The sequence below is a fragment of the Myodes glareolus genome, chromosome 1, assembly GCF_982192425.1.
Source record: "Myodes glareolus chromosome 1, mMyoGla1.1, whole genome shotgun sequence".
NCBI lineage: Eukaryota > Metazoa > Chordata > Mammalia > Rodentia > Cricetidae > Myodes > Myodes glareolus.
In genome coordinates this window covers 88846578-88874448 of record NC_142026.1, presented here as the reverse complement: position 1 = coordinate 88874448, position 27871 = coordinate 88846578, and the positions used below count along the sequence as shown (strand labels likewise).

At 44.0% G+C, this 27871-nt stretch overlaps 1 protein-coding gene across 3 annotated transcripts; it reads left to right on the top strand.

Annotated features, from left to right (window-relative positions):
• Nucleotides 1-19: 19 nt before the first annotated feature.
• On the top strand, nucleotides 20-27871 carry Ppil6 (peptidylprolyl isomerase like 6). Of its 3 annotated transcripts, XR_015002298.2 has the most exons (9): nucleotides 22-218; nucleotides 3285-3380; nucleotides 6330-6518; nucleotides 11395-11457; nucleotides 11555-11702; nucleotides 16545-16601; nucleotides 20578-20713; nucleotides 26027-26258; nucleotides 27034-27871. XR_015002298.2 is itself a non-coding variant. In XM_048424965.3 (8 exons), the coding sequence occupies exons 1-8, from the start codon at nucleotides 72-74 to the stop codon at nucleotides 26136-26138; spliced, it is 948 nt and encodes a 315-aa protein (XP_048280922.3). In that variant the 5' UTR covers nucleotides 22-71; the 3' UTR covers nucleotides 26139-27871. The 3 variants fall into 3 exon arrangements, 2 of the variants coding, with proteins under 2 accessions (XP_085546849.2, XP_048280922.3); XM_048424965.3 differs by having other exon boundaries at nucleotides 26027-27871; XM_085690723.2 differs by lacking the exon at nucleotides 3285-3380 and having other exon boundaries at nucleotides 20-218; nucleotides 26027-27871.

The following is a 27871-nucleotide window of genomic DNA, read 5'->3' as shown; positions in this document are numbered from 1 at the left end:
TTGGGGGCGGAGCCACGCGGTTGCCGTGGCGACTCTCAGTGTTTGTGCTCCCGGCTGCGGCTAGCGCGGCCATGGCCACTCCGCAGCCGCAGCGGCAGCCGTGCCGGCCGAAGCCCTCAGCTTGCCGCACTCCGTTGCTGCCGGAGTCACGGCTGCAGGTGAAGGTGGTGGGACTCTTCAAAAGCTCCAGCTTTCAGATGTCGAAGACCATCGCTGAGGTAACTCTTACCCCCCAGTCTCTACGAGCACGGCAGCCCCCTGTCTCGGTCCCGCCAGCGCTGGCGGGTCCGCGTTCTACCTTCAGGCTGGGTGAGTGTGTGGGTGTGTAGGGAACAAAGGCAGGTCGCGGGGAGAACCGCACGGGGAAAATGATAATTTCCGCGCAGCTATGCGTCGAGATGCTAGTCCACGTGAAGTTTTGACTGAATTATGGATTTACAAAATTCAAGGTTACAGAAAAGTATTACCGCATAACTAGCTGATTTAAAACAAAAATCAACTCCTTGTGATTTGGGGTGATTTCATTCTGGACAGTTCTTTTTCTTTATAATTTCTATAGGTGTTTCTGCATTCTAACAAAGACAGATACTTCTCAGATTCTTAAGATGGCCCAGAAGTGCTTTGAAGAATCCATATGTCTTTTAAAACTCGTAGAGTGACATAAAACACTCGAAGAAAAACAAACAAACAAATCTAGCCTGGTGCCACCTGAAAGCAGGAGAAACGTGGGAGAACGATGGTGAAACACGCACTGCTCTGCCCCACGACCTACCACACACTCCGCTCTGCCCCGTGACCTACCCACCCGCACCGCTCTGCCCCACACCTACCACACACTCCATTCTGCCCCGCGACCTACTCACAGGCACCGCTCTGCCCTGCGACCTACCCACCCGCACCGCTCTGCCCCGCACCTACCCAAAGGCACCGCTCTGCCCGGCACCTACTGTTTGTGCTTGTTTTTCCAGATTGCCCAGATGGTTGCAAGGGCAGCCAAGTAGAATTCACCTTCAGAAACTGCCTCTTGCTTGCCCCAGCACCCACTGTTTGGGTTGTGTAGGAGGGAGAATAAAGGTTTCTTGGTTCCGTTTGTTTCGTTTTTATTGTTGTTTTGAACCAGGGTTGTTTTATTGCTAAAGAGGTTCGAGGGATACTTTTCTTTCTTAGTTGCTTCTCTTAGGGTGAAGTATATTTGTTCCACACTGCAGGAAACGTATTTGCTTTTTTCCCCCCTTCCTGTGAAGTCCAATTAGTAAATATGTTAGGTGTTCTGGAACACAGTCTCAGGCTTACCCTGTGAAAGCACTGTGCCTAGGGATGGTAACCGGCCCATCCTCCGGGCACTCAGGAGGCCAAGACAGGAAGGTAGAGAGCTGAAGGTCAGCCTAGGCTACGCAACAGAGCGGAGCAGCAGCTGCAGGATGTGAGTGAATAGTGAGTAGTGTTCCAATGAAATTTTATTGTCGATGCTGTGTTGGACTTACATATGATTTTGATGTAATGCAAAATATGATTCATCTTTGATTGTCTTTCGATCATTAAAAGATGTGGAAATTATTCTTGGCTGTCAGTTCTTTCAAAACCTTACAGGAATCTAAATCTGATGTAGATGGTACCAACTCAAGAAAACAATGTCTTTACTTTTCTAATAATGTACTTTTCCCAAGATTTTGCCTCTTGGGACTATATTCATATATGAAAATGTATCAATGTAAATTCAGTTAGTTCTAGCATAATCAAGGATATTTGATTATAATCCCAATATATTTATAAATAATCCCAGATGCCTGACTCATAGACAGATTTAGATTTGCACAAAATAAGGATAAATATTAGCATATATTTTAATTTGGATGTGGATCACTCTACAACAAATGCTGTTATTATGAACAAACATAAAAACTACTGATCTCATTACTTTTACTAGATAATTCTTCACTTAGAAACAGTGGTCATCCTGTGGGATTGTCTGAAACCGACCGAATGCAGGCTGTGGAACTGAGAAATAGTTCTCTTGTTTGTGGCCATCTTGCACAGTCCCAGAGTATGAAACACTCTCACCCAGGCTTCCCTCGCTTGAAATGCCACACGCGATAGAACATGCCAGCCTGTGCTCTTCTAGACCACAGCAGGGCCTCCGAGCATCATCCCTAGCAACAGCACCCGTCTGCCAGCTTACGACTTACAACTCCAGCTCCAGGAAATCTGATGGCTTCTTCTGGTCTCCAGGAACATCCCCAATCACATGAACATTGACTACATCCTGACCCAACCCCAGCACACACACACACAACTTTTAGAAGTCTTTTTTTTAAGAGTAATTTTCTCTGATTCATGCACATGAAAAATGTTTGGCTAAAGCACACTCAATACTAAAGCGTATCTAGAAGCTGACACGTATTGAGCATTTGCTTCTTCTCTTCCTGAGTGGCATAACCACAACAGTGGCCTTTTGGTCATTCTCCTTACATCAACAAATTAAGACAATAATATTTATAATTTTTTTGCTACAAATCAAGTACCTGAAATTTAGCAATTTAATTTAGGGGAAAAGTCCTAAGAGAATATAAGAGATCCCAAAGCCATTGGTATGAACTCATTTATTGAGTTATGTGTCGATGGCCCACCACATACCAGATGTGGTAGCAATATAGGAAGACTAAGACATACCCTTGCCTTCTTGTTCCCTAAAGGTAAGGGACAAACCAGACAGGGTCAGAATGACTTGGCAGGAACCCTGAGAACAAGCAGGGCATCTCAGACGGGCAGGGTGGCCTGTGTGCGCTGTATGAAACTGTCTGATGAGCCCATAAAAATCTAGAGAAACGATTTTGACTTTCAAGAGAGAACCAGGAACTGTGACAATGACACAGGGAACAGAATGCCAGCTGTGCAAGCCTGTGGACCTGAGTTCAGAGCCCTGGTCCCCATGTGAAGCCAAGCTCAGCAGATGACTCCTGTAACCCTAAGACTGGCAAGAAGAGGCCCGTGGGTCTCAGGAACTCTCCAGCCAGCCAGCATCGCTGAAATGGCTCCAAGTTTAACCAAAGACCTGTCTCAACAAATAAGCTAGAGAGGAGAAAAGGAAGACCTCTGGTCCCCACATGTTCATGCATGGCTGTGTGCGCTGCCTACTCCCCATACGTGCATGTGTGGCTAGGGTGGGGTGCCCTGCCTGGTTCCCACATGTGCATGCGTGGCTAGTGTGCCCTGACCCACCCCATCCCCAGATAAATGAGTAAATACACAAATGAGAACCTAAACTATTCTATCTTGCAACCTAGACTCTGAAAAATAATTTTCCATCCAGATTTGAAGATCCTGTGATAGTCCCTCTTCAAGAATTTGCTTGGGATCAGTATCTACAGGAGAAAAAGAGGGTAAGGGACACACCAGCATGGGTGATATTAGCAAGTCCACTTCCGTGTGAAGTATTTGTACAGTTTGGGGGGATGACAAACTCCCGCTATAATGTGTCCTCTTTATTATGCACTTTCCCTAATTATTTTACTTATCTTCCTAGACTTTCCTAAACGGTAAGATAATTGCATCTTGTAGCTGGTATTTGAGAGAGATGGGTTTTAAACAGCTGGAGACGCCAGCTAGCCCTGATGGCCACCCATCTTTCTTATGTGTTGCTTGCACTGCCTGTGACACCCTGACACTCAGCTTACGGTGGCCTGGCCCTTAACCTGAAAAGTGTGGGTGTGCGTTTCACAGAGACAACCGGGTTGCATGGGGCTGTTGTCTGAGGATGTCTTCTGGCAGTGGCTACCCTCCTCTGAGCAGCTCGCCCTACTGGAAGCTTTGTTCTCCACATTTCTCCTCGAACCCAGGGCTGCCCTGTCGGGGGATGGTAGCTAGCTTACATTGTGATAGTAGTGTTACTTGGAGCCTAGAGTGAGAAGGAGGTGGCATCCTGACTCAGCCATATGTCATATGATGAAGTCATAGCAAACACTTATGCACGGTGCTTAAGAAATGGAGGACACTATTCTAGGATGCTGGGTAAGAAGGGAGGGAGACATTCAGCTCCTGCTACAGCTAGGAGTAACCAATGGTCCTGGTTTTCTTGGGAAACAGGAATTTCAATGTTAAACCAAAGCAAATTTAAGGAAACTGGGACAGTTGACCAACCCTAACATAAGACCATTTTTCAATTATTAATTAATTAATAATGTATACGTGCATGGGTATTTTGTCTGCATGTATTTTGTCCATAAACCACATGCATGCCTAGTGCCCATGAAGGCCAAAAGAGGGCAATGAATCTGGGCCTGGAGTTAGAGACAGCTGTGAAAATCCACGAATGAGGTTTTCTAGTTCATCGCTGTTGCTTTACTTGGTCTCTCTCCTTTCTTCTCTCCTTTCTTCTCTCTCCCACCCTCACTCCCATATTTGTCAGCTTAACTTTTTAGTGTAAACCATGTCTTGTATTCAGTGTAGAGCTTCCTAGGACATTTGGTCCCAGTGAGTCAATTCATAAGGTTTGACTTACCTTATGGTCCCACAGAATGTAAGGCTTCCCTATGGGCACAGCTTCAAGGTCCATGGGAAGGCCTATCTCTTCACTCAAAAGAAAGGAAAAAAAAGAAAAAAAAAAGGACAACATCATTAGCAGGTAGTGACAGAAAGTTCTAGAAAGTATCAGAGCCAGGCTGCTACCTTCAGGCAAGCCAGGAACTCTCCTAATGTGCACCAAGAGATAGTGTTTCTATCTTACATGTCTTCTCTGGCATTCCCTACCTCATAGAACAAAATGTCCACAGTTACATTTTCCCTTCTTGCTATAGGTTTGGGTCTTGCAAAATACAACACCAGTAAATCTAAATACTCCAGGGACTGCCCAGCCTTTATCAGTGATTCACCACTGGGCATGAACAAGTGCGCTCTTCAGAGCAAAAGCTGAAAGCAGGTTTTGAGAAAGGCACAGAAAGCAAGGCAGAGGATATTAAAGCTCCTCAGAGGAGCGGGCAATACAGCTCGCTGGCAATACGGCTCGCTGGTATTTCTCCAGTGCAGTCTTGAGACCAGTGGACTGATGGGAGCAGGAGGGACAGACAGGGGCACTTTTATGTCCTATATTGAGAGGGCACATCCTTCCTTCACGTTGCAGAGCAGAATCTGTATACACGCATCTAGACACGTACATACTGCCACCTGCTTGTCTGTTAATTCATCCTAGATGCTGCCTAGACAGTACCCAAATCTCCCCAGTGAAGGGTGACAATGAGTAATGAGGAATAAGTGTGGGAGGGGATATGGAGAACCTCAGAGTCAGGCTTGACCAGAGGAGCAGGACTGAACTTGGAATGGCAGCCTTTTTCGTTGTAAGACACGCTAACTGAAGACGACAGCGGCAGGCAGATGAGGAGCAGACTCTGTCTTCCAGTGGTTGTCTGAATGAAGCACAGCTTAAAGATTCAATCCTTGTGCCCCAGCTCACCGGGGCTTGGGATGACAGGCAGCACAAAACCCAGTATTCTGGTTACAGGACCAGAATTTCGCTGCCTACCACTAGAAATGCAGCCTCTCCATCCAGTCCAATCCCCCAGCACAAATCAGATTCTACTAAGACTTGCAAATGTCTGCTCCAAGTCACTCAAGGTTTGCCAGGGTTGGCACTGGAAAATAACAGGCCGTATCTTCTCTGGGGTTCATGTTGTTCAGGCCATGCTGGGGATCTAGGAAGCCGACGGCAGCATTGCACGGATGAAAACACTAATATACTTCATCTTAAGTGGCTTAGGTTTAAAGTGTCGGGGAAGGTGAGTTTTCTTCTTTGTCTCTGATCAGATGTAGAAACTCCCATTGGCCCTGAAGAGGCATTTCCTAAAGAAATTCTCCTCTATCCAGAATAATCACTGTCTCATGCATGGGTTCCATACCTTCATTGCACACACGCATGCACACACACTGCAGTTCTCTACAGTGAAAAGCATACCTTACCCAGGCCCGCTTCCAAGAATGCACACAGTAAAGTGTGCCTATACACAGAGACAGAGACTGCACGGAATTCACAGATGAATGGAACAGGTGCTCCATGTAGATATTATTGTTACCCAATTTCACCTACCTGTGATTGTAATAGTTTAAAGACTGCTTTCTAAGTTATTCTCTATTCTTCATTATGTTAAGAGTTTCAAAAATGTTAAATTCTTTTTCACAGCAGAATTCTGAAAGATGATTTTTTAAAAAGCATATTTTAAAAGCATTAATCCTGTAGCTGGCAAATTAGGCTGTAGAGTTCACCTCAAGCTGTGGTTTGTGGTTTCAGCAATTGTTTTGTTTTTCTGTCATTATCCGCACCCCGCCCCTATTTCCTGTAGGAACTGAAGGGTGAAACCTGGGTATATTCCTCCTATGTGATGTGCTTTATTAATGATCAACTGCTGGGTAATGCATTTGACCTGAAGAAATGGGCCCAGAAGGTGTGGGATGTGGTTGATGTCCGACCCTCTGCGCTGTATGAAGCACTGACTTTGGATTATTCCACCAAGTTCTTAAAAGATACCAAGGCAAGTTACATAGGTTTTTAATAGAATTATCCATTTGGGTTAACTCAGCATTAATTGTTGATGTACTCACAAAGGAGATACACCAGGAGATTAAGACGTAAGCCCCCAGTGACCTTATTAAAAGCAGTTGCAAAGGATTATAGTTCAGGGTTTGGTCGGGCAATGTGTTAAGCAGATGTATGTCACAGCAGACTGTGTTTCTCCTCCCCTTCCTTCCTTTCTTTCTTTCTTCCTTCCTTCCTTTCTTCCTTTCTTTCTTTCTTAGATTTTATTTATTTATTTACTTATTTATTTACTTATTTATTTATTGTGTATACAGTGTTCTGTGTGTATGCTTGTATGCCAGAAAGGGCGCCAGAAAGGGCACCAGATCTCATTATAGATGGCTGTGAGCCACCATGTGGTTTCTGGGAATTGAACTCAGGACCTCTGGAAGAACAGCCAGTGCTCCTAACCTCTGAGCCATCTCTCCAGTCCATCTCCTCCCCTTTCAAGATGGACATGCATGCATTCCTCCTACTAGAACATAAACACCTTTTGATATGCACCTGTAGTCTTAGCTTCTCAGGAGGCTGAGGCAGGAAGATTGTTTGTACCCTTAATTTAAGGCCAATCTGGACGATATGTAAGACCCTGTCTCACAGCAAAGCAGGAGCTAGTGGATATCATTAATGGGGAGGGCACGTGGACCTCAGCAGGCTGTGGAGTTGCTTCTCTCCTTCGCTGTTATGTGGGCTCTGGGGACTGAACTTGGGCCATCAGACTTGTGTAGTAAATGAGGGCTTTCCCTCCACTGGCCTGGGTGCCACATGTGTCCAGGCACCTTCAGACGTTAGAAGAGGGTGTGCTGAAGTTAAAGGCATTTGCGAGCCCCTTGATGGGGGTGTCGGGAACTGAACTTGTGTCCTCTGGAAGAGCAGCAAGCGTGGTTAGCATCTGAGTCAACTCTCTATCCCTGGCCCTGAAATACTTTAGTTAGAATTTCCTAACACCTAAGTGAGCACTACTGCATTGAGACTGAAAGGAATGAACTGGGATTAACCATCAGCCCCTGAGTAATCTGAGCTACAGGATGAGGATTGTTTTAGCGTTTCTATTGCTGTGAAGAGACACCATGACTATAGGAACTCTTACTGAGAAAAGCATTTAATTAGGGGTGGCTTACAGTGTCAGAGGTTTAATTCTTTATCATCCTGGCAGGATATGGCCACATGCAGGCAGGCAGACATGGTGCTGGACAAAGAGCTGAGAGTTCTACATCTTGATCCACAGGCAGCAAGAAGTAAACTTTCTTATACAGTCCAGGCCCACCTGTCCAGGATGGCACTGTCCACATTGGGCTGGGCCTCCTCCATCAATTAGCAATTAAGAAAATTTCCCCACAAGCTGGGGGTGGTGGCACATGCCTTTAATCCCAGCACTTGGGAGGCAGAGGCGGGTGAATCACTGAGTTCAAGGCCAACCTGGTCTACGGAGTGAGTGAGTGAGTTCTGGGCCAGCCTGGGCTACACAGAGTGACCCGGTGCTAGCACCTGAGCTGTGCAGAGCCAGGGCTTTGTCTCATGCCCCGTATTTAACCACTGCCTTGAGCAGGAACTAAGCATGGTAGGTAGCCAGTGAGTGTTTGATTAAATAAACAATGCGTTTTTAAAATGCTGAAAACTCTGAGGTACAGAGGAGGATTTACTGTTTGTGGTTAATTCCCAAAGGAAATCTGGAGGTCCATGGTGTTCACCAGGAATGTCAGTGGCCACAAGGAAGGCAGAAATAGTAGTTGATCAGGCTGAGAAAATGAGACTGAAAATGAGTCTTGGTGCCAGTGGTCTGAAGTTACTTGACTAACAAAGATGTGTATTGCCATGGTGCTGACTCTCTGAGTTCACAGGAAAGCTGGGAAAATGGCACAAGGAGGCCACATACCAGGGAGATGGCCAGAGCCATGCCAGAGGAGTATGTGGCTGGCAGTCCACCCCGGGTTCATCAACCACTAGCCCTAGGTTCATGCTGCCACCGTCATCCTGGAAAGTGGTTCCCCAACATTTTTCGTGTCTTTACAATACTTCCTGAGCCCCAGGTCCCAGGAGTACTTTCCCAGAAATCTAGGCCACATGTTCACAACCTTTCCATCCCAGGGTGGGAGGAGGGAGAATCTGGGCCCTGCAAGTTCTAGCAATGCTAGTGAAATCCACTGGGATGTTGCCCAGGATGGTCAGGTGTTAAGCATGATGGGGAAATCCAGCAGATCCTAAGATGATGATTTATTATCCCTTTTGAAACACAGAGATTTTGTCCACGAAGAAGACAGTCCAACAGAGCATTTCAGGCTACAACATAATCCGTTTCACTTTTGGGTGCAGTGGGAGCAGCCATGTCAAAGCAAGCTGGTGGCAGGCGAAGTGTCTGGAAAGCGCTGTGGTGACATGTGCTAGGAACAATGAAGCGTGAATTAGCGGTGGCACTGGCAACGGAGGATCTAGAGTCCTGAGAAAAGACTGAGTATTTTTACAGGGCAGATTTCTCGTGTTGAACCAAGCCGAGAACCTTGTCTATTTCCAGGCTGAAGTACCCCGCTAGACGTGTATGTTTGTGTGTTTGGGTCCTGGTGACTGGATGTTACTTTGTGTCACATTCATCTGTCATGAACACTTTCAGAATTATCTTTGGTTTTTACTTTTGGTTGCTATTTTTAAAGTGGGGTCTAGAGCTGCAGAGATGGCTCAGAGGTTTAGAGCACTGGCTGCTCTTCTAGAGGTTCTGAGTTCAATTCCCAGCAACCACATGGTGGCTCACAACCATCTGTAATGAGATCTGGTGCCCTCTTCAGAACTGCAGGCATACATGGAGGCAGAATGTTATATACATAATAAATAAATCTAAAAAGATAAATAAATTAGGGACTTTAGCCCAGGCTAGCCACAAACTAGGGATCTCCCTGCCTCTCTCGAGCCGAGATTAGAAGCGTGTTCCACCATGCACATCCAGAACTATCTGTTCCTAGCCGCCCCGTAAAAGAAAATCAGTTGATGCACAGGGAGGTTAATTATGCCCAAATAGACTCTAATTCATTTCCCCGGTGAGCCATAATTTCTGACATAGCCTCTTGTCCCTCCCGAGCCTGTGAGGTTTATTAGATTCTGCCTCCTGTTCTTTAGCCTTAGCACTCTCTTATAGTTTAGACCTTGTAGTGCAGAAGCTAAGAGGGCCAAACAAATTAATTAGCTGGCCCATGGAAATCCTGCATTATTGCCTGTGAGCCCAGCCCTCAGGAGGCTGAGGCAGGAAAACTCCCATGAGTTCAAGGTCAGCCTGGGCTCTGGCTGTGTAATGAGTTCCTGACCAGCCTGGGTTGGACAGTGAGACACTGTCTGGAAAAAGAACAGAAAACTTCGGTTATACTCAGTATGCTTGCAATGCTTCCTTGCTAGACGCTAGACAGCACAAGTATCATTTCAATCTTGTAACTGAAAACTTAAAAAGCTTGGAGTGACATAATATGACACACTTAAAATATCATGTGTTTTCTTGATTTTTTTAAGGAAGAAGGGAGGCAAATTAACATACTGCTTTGAGTTGGTATTCCATGTATGACAGTCATGTCCACAATCTGAAACACACCCCATTACTTGTACGGTGGTCCCTAAGGGCTAAGGAGATAAAGACTAGCCTATTTATTCTGGATGCCTTTCTGTTTTGTATTGTTTTGAGACAGGGTCTTAGTAGCCTGCTTAGGCTGGCCTTGAACTCACAGCAATTCCCCTGCCTTAGCTTTATAAGTGTTGGGATTACAGACAGGAACCACCATGCCCAACTTTGGATGCCCTTTTATATGCCTATGCAAAACCTCAAAAACATTCATCTCTACCGAGAGGTACTCCCAGTGACAACACGTGAGGACAGGAGATGGTGAGCGAAGATAACTGGGAAGCACATCCCCCTTCTCTTTCGGGGCCATGCGTGCCAAAACTGTAGTGAGAACAGTAGCTGTATTTTCCCAGTGAGAAGGGGTGCGGCTTGGCTCTGTGCAGGCCCCACTGGCTCTGAAAATCCAGGACACACAGTCACCAGCTCCACGACACTCACTTGGATCTTTTCCCAGACCTACTCAGAAGAGTAGTGAAGAATCCCTAGTCTGTTTCTGTCCCCAGGGGACTGTCCCTTGTTTCTTTCCACACTGAGCCCTGGAATCTGAATTTCTAGTTCATGTGTTCCCAGTCCTGCATGAGGTTAGCATTGTTCAAAGCTTTGCTACTGAGAGGTCTATAAACCATTGTGTAGTATGTTATAAATGTTAGACTTGTGATGTGGGATTTCCCTCAGTATGTTGTGATTACCTTAATGAATGAAGAACTGCTTTGAGCCTATAGCAGAGCAGGGCAGGGTGGAGTAGAGCTAGGCAGGGAGGACTGGACTGAATGCTGGGAGAAAGAAGGGCGGAATCCGAGAGAAGCCATGGAGCCACTGCTAGAGACACACTGCTGGAAACTTTACCGGGTAAGCCACAACTATGTGGCGATACCCAGATTAATGGATATGGGTTAAATCAATATGTAAGAGTTAGCAAATAAGAAGCTAGAGCTAATGGGCCAAGCAGTGATTTAATTAATATGGTTTCTGTGTGATTATTTCTGGGCTAAGAAGCCTGGAGCTAATTAGCAGCCTCCCCCGTACAGACTTGGTAAAATAAATTTAAAAATTCCTTTAGGTCATTAATTTTACAGTTATCTGTTGTGGTTAAGATTGTACTTGCTCTTATCTATCTGTTCATATTGTGGTTAAAATCTTATCACTGAAAAGAATGCTTTGGTTTTTTTTTAAACATTTCTAAAGCTTACAAAACATTGACCTGCGTTATTTTTTTTCTTGATGATTTCAATAGCATGATTTTGTGTTCTTGGACATTTGTATCGATCTTTCTCCAGTTGGAAGACTGATTTTTGAGGTAAGAGAATTTTGATTTTTTTTTTCAAATAAATTTTGAGGCATCTATAATGGATAAAATACTGAGTAATCTTTGACCTTTCATCTTTGTTTTGTAGCTATATTGTGATACATGTCCCAAAACATGTAAAAATTTTCAGGTCTTGTGCACAGGAACGGCAGGGTTTTCTGAGAGAGGCGTAAAGCTTCATTACAAAGATTCAATTTTTCATCGAGTAGTCCAGAATGGTTGGATACAAGGAGGAGGTGAGCAGCAAACCTTAATATGACATCAAAGCAGAGTGCATTAACACCATTTGTTTACCTTTATGAATTATAAAGAATTAGGGCTGGCCTCCAATTCACAGAGATCCTCCATTTCTTTGTTGTTGTGTTGTTTTTTCGAGACAGGGTCTCAGTAGGTAGCCCTGGCTGTCCTGGAATTCACCAAGATCTGCCTGCCTCCTGGATGCTGAGTCATGGGTGCTGAGTCATGGGTGCTGAGTCATGGGTGCTGAACCATGCAGTTCATCTGGCTTCTTTTCCATAGGTTCTGGAACCCAACTCAGGTACTTATGCTTGCATGGGGAGCACTTCATGGAGCCATCTTCAGTCCAAGAATTCGATATTGATAATAACAGTTGTATAATTTAAAGACAGTTATATGTGGTCAAAAGTATTTTTTAATCCCTAATATAAGTTCTTTTTTCAGGAACATTGCAAATTTAAAAATGGCATAGAGTAAGATGACATTTTTTTTTTAATCAGAAAGTACTTTTAAAAGTTCAACTAAATACATAAAAAAAATACCCAGGATCTCATTTTAAGAAGCATGCTAAGGATGGGAATTTGAAAATGGAACAAGGCTGGGCCATGCTTTTAATCCCAGCACCCAGAGGCAAAGACAGACAGATCTCTATGAGTTCAAGGCTAGCTTGGTTTACAGAGTGAGTTCTAGGACAGCTAGGACTATGTAGAGAGATCCTGTCTCCAAAAACAACAGCAACAATAACAACAGAGAGAAAGAGAGAGGGAGAGAGAGGAAGAGAAGAGAAGAGAAGAGAAGAGGAGAGGAGAAGAGAAGAGAAGAGAAGAGAAGAGAAGAGAAGAGAAGAGAAGAGAAGAGAAGAGAAGAGAAGAGAAGAGAAGGGAAGGGAAAGGAAAGGAAAAAGAAAGAAAGACCGTGTTTGTTTGGTGACCATATTCCATCTCTGTGGAAGGCTAGAATTGTGCACTAAGGTACTGTTGCATTGAAACACACACACACACACACACACGGTGGGAGGGGGGTAGATGGAGTTTCTCTGTGTCTCAGCAACTATTCCCAAATAACCACTGAGACTTATTATTACTTACAGATGCTCAGATGATAGCACAGACTTATTACTAGTTAATTCTTATAGTTTAAATTAACCCGTATTTCTTAGCTACACTCTGCCACATAGTAGTACCTTCTTTCAACATGACACATTCATCTTGCTTCTTTCTGTGCCTCTCCCGAAACTGCTCTTCTTCCCGGTGTCCTCTCAGTTCGGCTGTCCCACCTAGCCTCTACCTGTCCAGCTATTGGCCAACCAGCTTTTTTATTAACCAGTGAGAATAATACATATTTACAGTGTACAAAGTTTGTTCCTCAGCATCTCTCCCTTTTTGTCTAATTAAAAAGGAAGGCTTTAACTCTAACATAGTAAAACTATGTATAGCATAACAGTTATTATGTAAGAATTATAGTTACAATATCCAGTTCATTTGTATTTGGCAAGTTTAGAGAAAATTCCCTATTATTTATCTTATCTTGGTGACTCTAAAGTTTTATAACTAATTTATGTTTTATCACGACTAAAGAAAATGTTAACTATGACTATCTAGTCTTCAACTCTGCCAAGGACCCCAGAAGGGTGAACTGCTAACTAACAATAGGGACATCTCGCTTCCTGAACAGACACCAAAGTTCTTCTGTAACGTTGGACATCTAACTTTGGCCTAAAGGTCTAACATATCTGACAGACTTTTTCTGAGAAGCAGGAAATTTTGAAGGACCTTGTCTTGGCAATGTTTGACAGTCACTTTCTTTTGCATTCTGCTGGTCCAGTTTGGACAGTTTACTGTCAGCAATTGAGGTAAGGGCAGTTTCTTTGCCCACATGTCTAACTTTTGCCATAAAGAAAACAAACTCCATATGGAGGTTCTTTGATGCCCATCATCTTTTGAAGTAAATTGGTATTGTCAGGAACAGACTTGTCTCATTGCCACGAATAGCCTTAGATTATTAAACATATTAAATGTCATATTCTGTAGGCCTTTGAAGTGTTTGAAGACCATCTATCTATCTAAATATATCTGTGTATGACCTTAAAAACATACCTAACATGACTATATGTTTGACTATTATAGATGGCTATTAATATGTTTCTTAATTATACATTACATATTTAAAATGAGCTACATAAACATAACAAGAGTTATATATTATAACAAAATTAACTTTAAATTTGTATCACTAAATCAAAATCCATATCAACATAAAATATTTTGAAATTAATGGTTGCTTTTTGCATTAAAGTAGTTCAAAAATCTACCTTTTTCCTGTCATTCCTTTATCAGAGACAGCAAGAGAGCATGTAATCAAAGTAAAAAAAAAAACCCAGGTAGTGGTGCCACACACCTTTAATCCCAGTACTCAGGATGCAGAGGCAGGTGGATTTCTGTGAGTTTGAGGCCAGCCTGGTCTACAAGAGCTAGTTCCAGGAAAACCAAAAAAAAAAAAAAAGTTTGAAGACAGCTGCTGCCAGTGATAGGAGGAAGGGAGAGAGAGGGAAGAAGGGAAAGAGAGAAGGAGAGAGAAACAGACAGACACCTCAATCAGTCAAAGTAATAAAAATTTGAAGATAACAGCTGCCTAGTGATGTTTACCCTCAGGGACTAAGTTTTAGTTGTTACATTTTGTTTCTTAATTTCCTCAGAACAAGACTCAGGGGAAGTAGGTCACAGTATCTGTTGAAGTTGCTTTTCTATATATCTAAGATTTCCAGATGGCAAAGTGTGCAGGTATTGAATCTCGTTTCAGACAGTGAGACAAGAAAACTAAGTAAGACAAGAATACACTTTATCTTGGGCTAGCTTTAGTCCCCTAGATAGCAGGTTCCTTGCTCACATCTATGTAACAAATTAAAGCCTTTCAAAATTTATTAATTTAGTAGACTACCAGCTTCCAGCAACCCCAAGGCTAAGAAAGTCAACAGATAGTCTGTGAGGCCTAGAGGAGAAATTCTCCCATCTTGCTGTAACTGCCTCTTTGGTGTGTTCACCAATGTATTGTTAAATGCCCTGATTTGTAACTTTTTTTCGGTTACTATAAATTTTCTTGAAACTGTTTCCATAATGGAACATGGAACCTAGGATTGCCTAGCTCCGTGTTTCCTGGGGACATGCTCGTTCAAATTTGACTCCACAATAAAGCATCTTAACCCCTTTGAGGTGAGAACTTTGTTTTTTGAGGGGGGTTATTTTGTCTTTTGCATCAACACGAATAGCATGATAGATACTCCATTCACTTTCCCAAGTAACTTTTCTCTGTGTGCTTCCTGTTGGATCAGATCCTAATTTTTTCTAAAGCACACCCTTCCTACTAGCTTGCTTACACTTGAATAAGACAGTCAGTCCTCCAACCCCCATTTATTGAGCACTGTACAGAGGAGAGGGTGGAGCCGAGGGCTAAAGGAAGTCGAGTGTACTGGTGGGGAGGCTGGGACACAGAAGACACGCCTATTTACCCAGGTGTGGGTGGACAGAAAAGAACTTCTGTCTGGAGTTTTTATAGTGGGAACATTGCCGAAGCCAAAGTAGGCAGCTCCTATAAACACCAAAAGCAAATAAAGAAAAACCCTCTTATTATATCAAAAGGAATTTCCTTTTCAAAACACTGTTTAAATAAGTAAGTTATTATTATGGATAACGGTGTTTTTTACAGTGCACGCTGTCAAATTCAGGGTCTTGTACATGCTGGGCAAATGTTCTGCCACTGAGTTACACTCCCAGCCAAGGGTAATGAAAGGAATGAAAATCTGAATGTGACCTTTTAAAAAAAATATCTACATGTATGTGTGTTTATGTGTGGGTGTGGGTGGGTACCTGCAGGTTTGTATGCACGTGTGTGGAGGCCAGAGGTCAACCTTGGGTACCATTCCTCAAGAGATGTTCACTTGTTCTTAGAGATACAGTCTCTCACTGGGATTGAAGCTTGTCAGTTAGGCTAGGGTGACTGGACAGTGAGCTCCAGGATCCACGGACCACCAGCATGTGCCACCCTGCCAGCTTTTCATGTAGATGCTGGGAATCAAACTCAGGTCTTCATGGTCGCACACAAAACTCTACCATATGAGCTGCCTCCCCAGCACCTGGAGCATCATTTTCATTCATGTTCAATAAGAACTTCTTCTGTTTCATCTTCTCAGTTTATTCTCCCCACTCCTCTGAAAAGTGAAGTATGGAATATCTTAGATAAGGTTCCTATTGCTGCAAAGAGACACCATGACCGTGGTACCTCTTATAAAGGAAAACATTTAATTGGGTGCCTTGCAGTTTCAGAGATTTAGTCCACTATCATCATGGGCAGGATATGGCGGCATGCAGGCAGACATGGTGCTGGAGAGGTAGCTGAGAGTGGAGAGGAGCTATATCCTGATCCCACAGGCAACAGGAAGTGGTCTGAGACACTGGGTGTGGCTCCAAGCCCACTTCCATAGTGACACACTTCCTCCAGCAAAGCCACAACCCCTAATAGTGCCAATTCCATTCAAGCTGACACATGAAATGACCTGTGAAGGGAACGGATTTGTGTGAGCATCTTCTTTAAATTGTAGTCATAATGATAATTTAACATTTCCCAAAGGTTTTACATTATAACCTGTTTGTTGCCTCAGAGAGTTATGACAACAGAATGAGTTTCTAAAAGTAAAAATGATTGCATGATAAAGTGAAGTGATTGTAGCAATGTTCTCAGCTGGGCAGCTTACTCTAGATTGATGTAAGATGGAAACAGTCAGGATTAAAGGCACCTTCTTCCCTTTGCTATCACTGTGTTCTCATCTGGTTGTTGTTATTTCTCAGATATAGTACAGGGAAGAGGAGATGACGGAGAGTCTATTTATGGACCAATATTTGAAGGTAGGTATCTTTCAAGTTTGGCTGTCGTATAGCAGCTGATTATCCAAATTTAAAAGGATTCAAACGAGACAATTTGTGATCATATTTAGTAGAAATGAAAGTTCAAAATGGTGTTATCCTTCAAGCTGCAGATTTTTTTTAAAAGTGGAGCTTTGTCCTTACTTGATTAAAGACCGAGTGGTATTCTAAAACAAAGCAAAACAAAACAAAATCACTGGGATTGCAGATGTAATTCAGTTGGCAGAGTGTTTGCTTGCCTAGCATGTATGAAACCCTGAGTTGGATCTCCCAGATCACCTCATATCGTGGGTCATGCTTGTAATCCCAGCACTGAGGAGGTAGAGAAAAGGTCATCAGGAGTTCAAAGCCATCCTCAGATACGTAGCGAGTTTGATGCCAACTGGGCTACATGAGACATCTCCAGCAGCCAACTGCTTGGGCCAGTCCACAGCAACTTTGCACACACATTTACTTGCGTATTTCTATAGGATAAGTTCCAAGGTATTAGTTAGTTCCTCTTGTTCTACCAGATATCAGGAATGCTATTAAAGATTACAAGAGTCATGGTAAAATGCCAACAGAACCAGTTTGGAAAGGCTGTCAGCGATCAAAGATGTGGTAATTTGACCTCCATATAAAAATAGTAATTGCAGTTGGTTGGAAACCAACATATATTTTAAACCCACAAGTTCATAATGATACTGTGTTATAAATGAAGTCTAAATGGTACCCTTGGAGGAATGATAGAAAAAAGAATTCATTGTCTTGGAGCTGGAGAGATGGCTCAGGGTTTGAGAGTGCATGCTGCTTTTAGCAAGGATCAGAGCTTGGTTCCCAGCACCCTCATCGGGTAGCTCACAGCCACCTGTAGCTCCAGCTCCAATGGATCCAGTGCCCTCTTCTGGACTGCATGGGCACCTACATACATATGCATATATACACCTTACCTATGTAAATAAAAATAAATATTTTTTAAAAAAACTGTTATCATGAAAGCTGAGGTATTTAATTGAGCATGTATTTGGCCTTCTCTGTATGAGATATATAAATCTGTAGCTAGATAAATAGCTCAACTAGGTGTGATGGCACCTGCCTTTAATCCCAGAACAGAAGAGGCTGAAACAGGCAAATTTCTGTGAGTTGGAAACCAGCCTGTTCTATATAGTGAGTTCCAGGACAGCTAGAGCTATACGGCGAGATCCTGTCTCAAAAATATCAAAATGGATGGATGGATGGATCATCCTTTTATAAAAGTATTGCAGAGGTTAGAGAGATGACTCAGTGGGTAAGGGCACCTACTGCCCAAGCATGAAGACCTGAGTTTGGATTCTAATGTCACAGAAAGGCTGGGCATGGTTGCATGTGCCTGTACCATGTGTGTGTCCGGTGGGAGGGTACTGGGTTATGGCCACCAGCCCAACTCCAGGTTCAGGAAGGGATCCTGTCTCAGAAGAGGTGAAGGGAGCAATGGTGGAGCAGCACACCAGGTATCTTCCTCTGCCCTTATCCCAGTCGCTGTCCTATCGCTGGGAAGAGACTCCATGACCATAGCAACTCTCGTAGAAGAGCTTTCCTACAGTTTCGGAGGGTTAGTCCATTATCATCACGCTGGGGACCATGGTGGGGAAGTAGCTGAGAGCGACATCCCGATCTGTAGGCAGAAGGCAGAGAAACACTGGGGCTGGCACAGGTTTTTGAAACCTCAAAGCCCACTCCCAGCAACGCACCTATTCCTACAAGGCAACACCAACCAATCTTCCCAACAGTCCACCAACCAATGACTGAGCATCTAAACATATGAGCCTGTGGGGGCATTTCTCATTCAAACCTCCACAGTCCTATACAAGCATGCACACAGGTTCTGGCACCTGCACACATCATCTGCACATGTGTGTATATACCACATACACAAATACACATATACACACATCCAATTAATAAATGGAAAGGAAATAATACTGTAGGATAGCAACTACTCTCCTGGCCACAGTGAAACATGGGTGGAGGCCCTTGTTACATCAGCCCCTCTTAACATCACAGAGACAAAGACAGCAGAGATTCTGTGATGTGAGAGGTCCTTCTGTATATGTATTGCTTTTATTGGTTAATGAATAAAGAAGCTGTCTTGGCCTGTGATAGGGTAAAGTAGAGCTAGGCAGGGGCTGGGGGGTGGGAGGGAACTAAACTGAGTGCTGAGAGAAAGAAGGCAGAGCCAGGGAGAAGCCAATAAGCTAATAGGCCAAGCAGTTAATTAATACAAAAATTAATACAGTTTCTGTGTGACTATTTTGGTGCTGAGCAGCTGGGAACAAACAAGTGGCCTCCTACAATTCTGGGCCTCTGTTGAAAGACTGCACCAAGGGGTGGGAAAGTCTCTGCATCCAGCTGCAGTCAGTTCCATCACAACGTGACATAGTCCAAAGAAATCTCCTTATTGGGGCTGTTGCGATGTTGTCTTGGCAGCCTTTCTCTGATTTTAGCCCCTGGGAGGCAGAGACAAGGGATCATAGGGCAAGGTGGACAGCTAGATTCACAAATTAGTAAGCTCTGAGTCAATGAGAGACCCTATCTCTGTAAATAAAGTGGGGGTGCAATTGATGAAGACACTTGCCATCAACCTCTGGCCTCTGCACACAATCTCACATAACTACTATTATATATATATAGAACTTTACTTAAAAAGACTGAGCGTGTAGAGGTGGGTCCATGAAGAGTTTTGTAGGTCAGGCAGGCCTTGAAATTGCAGTTCTCTTTCCTTAGCCCGATGCCCAACTATGTAGGTGACTATGTATTAACTGACTATGCTAGCATGGAACCCAATGCTCACACATGCTAGGTAGGTGCATTGCCTCTGAGCTAATCCCCCAGCCAGAATCTCATAATCAGTGAGTGTCCGCATTGACTTTACCACCCACCACCTGTTCTAGTGCATTTGAACTTGGAGGCTGTTGTTAGGTTTCTGTGACAAAACACCCACGAAAGCAATTTAGGGCAGAGGGAGGCTTGTTCGGCTCACAGTATGAAGGTGCAGTCCATCATGGCGGGGAACGCATGGCAGCAGGAGTTTGAAGCAACAGATGTCATCTGGTCAGGAAGCAGAGAGAGATGAATGCTGATGCTCAGCTCATGTCTTCCCTTTCCTCACTCTGGGCCCCCAGTCATTGGGTGGTGCAGCCACAGTCAGAGTGACTGTTCCCTCTTCAGTTAAACCTATCTGGAAACCTCATGGACAACCCCCCGCCAGCTGTTTCTCCAAGAGGATTCAAAATCCTTTCAAGTTGGCAACCAAGATTCATTGTCACAGAAACACATCTGGGGGTGATACTTCTGAAAATGGTGGCCTCGTCATCAGGGCTGTGCTCTTCCCACATATAACCTTACACACTTGCATTTACACAAACTATCCTTTCCCTCACAAGTCAGCCCCTAGGAGGCTGGAGATGAAAGCGTATTTGAGTGATAATAAGCACAGACTACTATCTTCATCAATATTGAGGAGCACAGCTGAGCCAGTTAAGGTGACAGAGTCCTGCTCACACACATGACAGGAAGCACCCGTAACCTGTATAGACGGTGACTCCACAGTCGATGTCTATGTAAGATGCTGCAGGGGAGGGCCAGACCCATGCAGGCGTGAGAATGGTGTTTATCATGTTCACACTGGTTGAATGGATGAGGGTCCACTGCAGGTAGCACAAGGAAGCCTGCTGTCCTTCACTGGAAGCAATTCATATCTGAGGACACGTGGTTCTAGCTACATAAAGACAGATGAGATAAATGCTCAACAGTTTAGTAAGATTTTACAACTTTAAAGAAGCTTGTTTAAATATCTGAAAGTAATCAAAACTAATGGAAATGTCTACAGTTTGCAATAGACCGGCAAGTGCCGTGAAGCCTCTTACCAAGTTCCCTTGCTCTTTAAATGCTGTAACTGTTGGAAACGATGCTTCAGTGACCTACGATTATTCTTTCCTAGATGAAAACTTTTCAATTCCTCATAATAAAAGAGGAGTTCTTGGAATGGTCAATAAAGGTCATCATACCAATGGCTCACAATTCTACGTTACACTGCAAGCAGCTCCCTATCTGGATAAAAAATACGTGGCTTTCGGGTATGTACATGATAGGTTTTCCTGCATAGTATTCACACATATAAAGTGTTGCATGATTATTGTACATAATCTGATTAGCCAAAAATAGAACTGAACAATACAAAATAATAGACACATCTAACCATAAATAGTTAAAACAAATTTGTTATCCATAAAAAAAGGAAATTTGGACTGGCAAGACAACTCATTGGTAAAGGTTCTTGTCGCACAATTCTGATGATTATGAGGCTCAATTCCTGGAACCCACATAAAGGTGGAAGGAGACCCAACTCCATAAGAATTGTCCTCTGACTTCAACACATACATAAAATAATAATAATAATAACAATAACAATAAATTTTAAATATAGAAATTAAACACAGCTGTGGTAATGTTCCATCTACTCATATACTTATCTGTCTATCACTCTGTATATCTATCTATATGTACCTACCTACCCACTTACCTGTGATCTTCAGTCTCCAGATCAATATCAATTCTTGTAACTACTCATACTATAGTGCTTAATAATATAGATACAGTTACATGCAGAAGTGAGAAGTTTATGCCATCTCACTTCTGTGAGATTCTCTATGGCCTCAATAGTAATTATTAGAATATTAGCGAGCAGCTAATTAGCCTGTGGACCACAGAGGTGATGGATGCACTTTTCATCACTCAGTGTTTTGTTCCATGCTCGGTTACTGATGAACCTATAAGGGAAGCCAGCAGACTGTCTTGCCCAGGGTGATGCAATAGAGCATTTCTAAATATTCGTTAGGTTGCTTCAGTCCCTCCAGAGGGTCATTTATTGCCTCTGCAACTCACCAAGGGCTTTCATATCACTGTTCATTTCAACCACAATAGTTCCAGTTTAATGCTTTCTGTGATACTTCCAGGTTGGGGAGAGTAGGAAATTAATTTTCTTCCAAAGACAGACTTAATGAGATGACTTTTCATTCATAGGTTTAGAACTTAATGAGTTGCTTCCAGTTTTCCTCCAAGTAATAAAGTAATCTGAGTTTTTTGTCTGTAATTTTTTTTGTTTGTGAAAATGCATTCTCTCTCTCTCTCTCTCTCTCTCTCTCTCTCTCTCTGTGTGTGTGTGTGTGTGTGTGTGTGTGTGTGTGTGTGTGTGTGTGTGTTACAGGGTCTCACTATGTAGCTCTGGCTGTCCTGGAACTCACTCTGTAGACTAGGCTGGCCTCAAACTCAGGGATCCTCCTGCCTCTGCTCCCCCCACCTCGTTCAAGAATTAAAGGCGTGAGCTGAAAATGCGTTCTTGTATTAATTTTAGCTAACTCTAGCTCTCCTCGGATCAACTGAATATCCTCTGCCTCCTTGCTGACAGTCTCTACCCCTCCTGCCAACGCCTTGTGAGTCATTAAAGCCGCCTTTCTCAGACACAAGCGTGGCTACAGCGAACCCTCAGCGCTCCACCAACATCTCCTGCAGACACACACACCACACAGCCAGTCAACCTTCCGCACCGCTCCCTCTCCTGCCCTACGCCGTTTTCAGCTGTCATCTTTGCTTTTCTTGATTCATTCAATATAATTTTATTGGGCACCTGTCATCTGTCATTGCTGATGTTTAGAGTGGAGAGAGGGTGGCAGGACACGGGCTTGCTCTTCAGAGACCTTCGATCCCACCAAGAAAGGCAGATAAAAACAAAGGACCCCATCAAAACCAGAGAGATATATAAAGCAAAGACTTCAAGTGATTACTGGGACGGCTGGAAGTGGGACTGGGATGACCCCTCTCCCCAGTTCCTCAAGGAAAAGCAAACTGGGATCCTTACGTGTTTTCAGTGAATGATTTCATCGCTGTTCCTGGGGGAGTCTTTTCGCTGTCATCACCACTCTGGCCGCAGGGAGGCAGTGTATCCCTTTCATTGTTTCAGCGTTCCTGGGGGAGTCTTTTCGCTGTCATCACCACTCTGGCCGCAGGGAGGCAGTGTATCCCTTTCATTGTTTCAGCTCAACCCTGAACTCTACTACAGGCAGTTTCAGTCAGGTTGGAATAGCTAAACAGGACCCCACAGAATGTTTAGAGAGCTGGAGAGAGATAACAGCAGAACAGACAACCAGTCCCGTTACAGCGGATGAAATAGGCCTTCCTGCCCAGGTGAAGCTGCTGCTGCCCTGGGATCTTCTGGACATTTCTGCTTCTGCCAGTCCAAGTGTGGTCAGCAAGGTCTGGAGACACAGAAGTCTCCTGCCTACCTGAGGGCTCCTCTTTCCAAGTTCTAAAGTAGAAGACGCTAGGAATGCTTATCAGCAGAGACTGCAGCAATCCACAGCATGGCCTTGCCCAGTGTCCCTCATGGGGAAAGAATATAAAAATGCAAGCTTGTGCCGGGCGGTGGTGACACTCGCCTTTAATTGCAGTACTCTGGAGGCAGAGACAGGCAGATCTCTGAGTTTGAGGCCGGCCTGGTCTGCAGATCCAAGTTTCAGGGCAGCAAGAGAAGAGCTACCAACAGCAGAGATGGCTCGGTGGTTAAGAGCACTGGCTATTCTTCCAGAGGACCCAGGTTCAATTCCCAGCAGTCACACTGCAGCTTACAACTGTCTATAACTCCAGTTCCAGGTGATCTAACATCTTCACACAGACAAATGTGCACATAAAATAGAAATAATATATATTAAAATGCAAGCTTGTAAGATTGCCATCCACGCATACACATGGAAGAAGTTTGAGGGAGTATGCGCTGGGGATGGTGAGAGGAGAATTTCCTTTTAAGGGGGTCTTAAGGTGGGAAGGAACTGTGGGAGGCTTTGTGAGCATGTGAACCAGGTAGCTAAAGTGAAGTAGAAGTTAACCAGATAAAGGAAGGGGGAAATTACAATTAATCAAATCAGTTTTGAAAGCATAAGACACTCTTCCAGTGCCCTAAGGAACAAGAGAGAAGCATGTCTACAGCTCAGCTGGTCTAGCAAGAGTGCGAAGCCCAAGGGAGAAGAGACAGGCTAGAGAAAGAGGAGGGACAAGAACCACTGAGCCATAGGTGCCATGCATGCTTCAGGGTATGGACTTCTTCCAAAGATGATGAGAAACTATGGGAGAGCTTTTAATTGTAAGCTACTTGAGCAAGTACTTTGGGCAAGATTGCTGTAGAAGTCAGGAGTAAGCTGGAAAAGAATAAAGTATAGAGTCCGCTCAGGAAGTCTCGTCATGGTAGGTACGGATGAAGCTTTATTTACGGCACTGGCGGGATAGGCAAGTTGGGAGGGAGTGGGCAAATGCCAGTGATGAATAAGTTACATTTGTGGAGCTTGATGGCTCTAAAGATGCTGAAGGTAAGAGCATAGCAGGGGTCCGATCAGTGTTTTACAACTGAATGTTCTGTAAGATGGAAATCTGAAGTCTCCTCTGCCCTGTACTGTAGCAGCTGCCAGACACCATGGCCATTGAACACTTGAAATGTGACAGTGCAACCAAGGAAACATAATCTGATTCTGAAAGTTTTAGATTTTGAATGTGGTGTGTGTGTCTGTCTGTGTGTGTGTGTGTGTGTGTGTGTATGCCTGCTAAGACCAGAAGAAGTCACTCTGGTTTTGTTGAAGAGCAAGTGCTTTTAATCAGTCAATCATGGCAAGGAAAGATGGGTAAATTGGGATGTCAACAAAACAAAAACTTGCGCACCAGAGGGCATCGTCAAAAAGTAGAAACACAACCTATACCAACAGCATGGGGTGAATAGAAAATAGACCCTTATCAGGAGTGAGGAGCCAGCCTAGCAGGTAGAGTGCTTGCTTTGTGTGCATGAGGCTCTGGGGTTCATCTCCAGCACCCCAGCACAACCTTCTGAAAAGACCTAGGTGGGATATATGCACTTTTCTCTGTTTCTTTTTCTTTTCTTTTCTTTTCTTTTCTTTTCTTTTCTTTTCTTTTCTTGTTTGTTTGTTTGGTTAGTTTTTCGAGACAGGGTTTCTCTGTAGTTTTGGGGCCTGTCCTGGAACTAGCTTGTGTAGACCAGGCTGGCCTTGAACTCACAGAGATATGCCTGCCTCTGCCTCCTGAGTTCTGGGATTAAAGACATGCGCTACCACTGCCCGGCTGCACTTTACTCTTTGAGATGCCGTACTCATTGAACCTGGGGCTCATCAGTTTGGCTTATGCTGCCTGCAGCCAAAGGACTGTAAGATCTGCCTGTCTCTCCCCATTACCAGCCCGACACGGGGTTACGTATGTGTTCCACTATATCTGGCTTTTATGTGGGCATTAGGGTTCCTCACCTAGGTTCTAATGTTTGTGAGAAGACACTTCACACAAGATGGCAATCTTCCCAGGTTTCATGTTGCTACCTTTTAGCCGAAAACATCAGAAGTCAAGCATTACTTCTCTGGTGTTCTAGCTCATAGCCAGTGAGTGCCTGCAGAGGCCCAGACTAATGCAGGCTTGCGTGCTTATTCATGTACCCAGTTGGTGGTAGCTGAGTGCCAGGTTTTGAGCAAAAGTGTGCCTCTGCCCTTAAGGGAGAACCAGAAGTTAACAAAATGAACGGATGAAGAATGAATGAATGAGTGAATGAAAGAATGAAAGACTTCAGGGTTAGTGAAGAGGCTTGGTGGGTAAAAGCACTTGTCACATAAGTCTGATGACCTGGAACCCCATGGTGGAAGGAGAGAAGAAAGTTATCTTCTCACCTGTACACCTCTGCACACCCACACTCACATAGACCCCCCCGACCCCTCCAGACACACACACACACACACATAGAGTAGTAAATTTAAGAAAAATATCCCACCCCTGTAACACCCCCAATGGTGATGGGGGGTACTTACCATAAGTTCCGACCCTGGAAACCTTTCCCAAGAAACCAAAGACTGAGTTGAGAGCTGGTAGCCAGGAGATGGCAGGACGATAGTACCACATCCTGAAAGTACTGGATGCCGTCCTGTGTGGAGCAGAACAAGACATCTCCGCGGGGCAGTGGGAGGCAGAACAGGCAGGCATTAGGGGACCACAAGACGACAGTGAGGAAGAGTTGAGAACAGGGAGGTGACATCAGGCTTGCATTTCTGATGGTTCCCTCTTGACTGCAGTGAAGAGAACAGGTGCCAGCAGGGTGGACAGGTGCCAGAGCAGATGCAGAGATGCTGGCTAAAAGCTGTAGCAGCAAGCGGTTTCAAGGCAAGAGAGACCATTGCCTGAATAGTGGTGCTGGGCATACAGGCAGCAAAGTACGCACACGGAGAGCTAGTTCGTATATTTACAATTGCAGTTAATTTGTAATAGCCTTCACTGTGTTGGATAGGACTCCATTTGTGAATGTAAGCTAGATGTGGAAATCCAAGACTGATCATATGTTATTCCCTTCTATGCAGGCAACTAATCGAAGGAACTGAAGTTCTTAAACAACTGGAATTAGTCCCAACAGAGAATGAGAGACCGACGCTTCTCTGCAGCATTGCAGACAGTGGGACTCTTCACACCTGATTGTCACATCAGTCGGATTTTCTGCGATGATTTATTACTGTGCGTTTGATCAGCTGTTTCTGTATTTAATTAAATGGTGCTTGATAACGTTTGATTGGAAGACTGAAGCAGACACAATAGGTTGGTTCATCTAACAGTCATTCTCCTTTTCCTCTCCTGCCTCCATCACAGAGACTATTAAAACAAAATACTCAATTTGTCAGACCCCTTTACAACTGGAAAGTGGCTAGTGAGTCTGTGGCTAGTGGGTCACTGGGATGCCCGTGATCTTGTTTCCAACCCTTCATCATGTCTTGAATACAGATAGGCTGGGAGCCAAGAGAACTGCTGGGCTGTCAGCCCCACCTCACCACCGTGACCTCCTCTTTCTGGAATTTTTACTACTTAAGACAAATAGAACTCTGTTTATGTTCCTGTGGTTCTTTTGTTACTTGTGGCCTTAAATATTATTAACCTATCTATGTACCTAGAGAGTTTTTAGTCTAAAGCATTCGTAAATGAATTATGCTGTTTCTAACTACATTCCTATCATGATGAACTTGGTAAATAACTGACACAATAGAAAAACACAATTTAGTGTGGTCACATTGCTTATGCATAGCATGCAGGAAGGACACATGGATTTTGAGGTTGTAAATATAATCCATGTGTCTGAGCTATTCCAACCATATGAAATCAAAAGCTTCGATTGATCCTTGTGACTGATCCCAGTGACATTGCTGGAGTTCTCTCTGTCTTATCAGCTGCTCTATCTGAGGTCCCTAAGGCTACCTCACTTGAAGGGAAAGCTTCTTAAATATAGATCAGCAGGCCCTGTCCTGAGTCACAGTCTGCAAGAGGTAGAATCTCAAGATGGAGACAGGAGACTTAATTTAGTTCTTTCTTACTTGGACAGCTGAACACCAGTCATCTGGGAACCACAGCGTGATAGAATGATCTGACTTCAGCACCCTGGCGACTCTTATTGGCGACCCTCAACTCCGCCCACTACCTCTATCCTTGTGCCTCTCTCCCACTTTCCTGACTTTTCTAACCCTGCTCCAAAGGTGACTTGTCTCCAAGGGTGGTCTCCCCTTAAACCAATTCTGAAAGAGACAAGTTGTAAATTGATTTGGGGCTTGCCAAATGTAGGCATAGTATTTATTTTGAGATGGTTACAGATTCACAGGAACTTGCAAAAGTAGTGCAAAGAAGTCTTGTTTACCCTTTACCCAGTTTCCACATTTAGTACAATATCAAAATAGGCAGCTAACATTGCTGCAAGTATGTGTAATGCCATTTCATCATGTGAAGCTTTGTGTCACACGTAATGAAGACCCACCACCCCAAAGATCACCCTCATTCTACCCCTTATTCTTACCCAGCCTGTCTTAGCGCTGTATCATATATACATCAAATACAGAGCTCTAATGTAGATGAGGAGAAAGAGCGCGGTCCATTCCACATTGCCGACTGATCCAGAGATGGCACAGTGTTAAAAACATGTGTTTTAGAGCCAGACTACTCAGGTTGGAAACCAGGCTCTGCCCTTTCCTACCTGCACCAACTTAGGCAAAAGCTTCTCTGGTCTTTTGTTTTCTAATATAAAAATAGGTGTTGTTACCCTCGGGGTTGCTGTCTAAGCTCGGTAACTAATAACTGTATAAGGGACCTAAAAAGAGGCTTGGTGTGCTGTAAGTGTTCAATAGATGGGTGCTCTATTTGATAGTCAATAAATTACTTATGTATAACCA

Bases quoted from the DNA above. Each gene is read 5' to 3' on its own strand.
- Ppil6 (XM_048424965.3), top strand. From the start codon at position 72: ATGGCCACTCCGCAGCCGCAGCGGCAGCCGTGCCGGCCGAAGCCCTCA. The intron at 11,703-16,544 runs GTGAGCAGCAAA...GTTATTTCTCAG, and splicing joins TGGTTGGATACAAGGAGGAG to ATATAGTACAGGGAAGAGGA. The intron at 20,714-26,026 runs GTATGTACATGA...CCTTCTATGCAG, and splicing joins AAAAAATACGTGGCTTTCGG to GCAACTAATCGAAGGAACTG.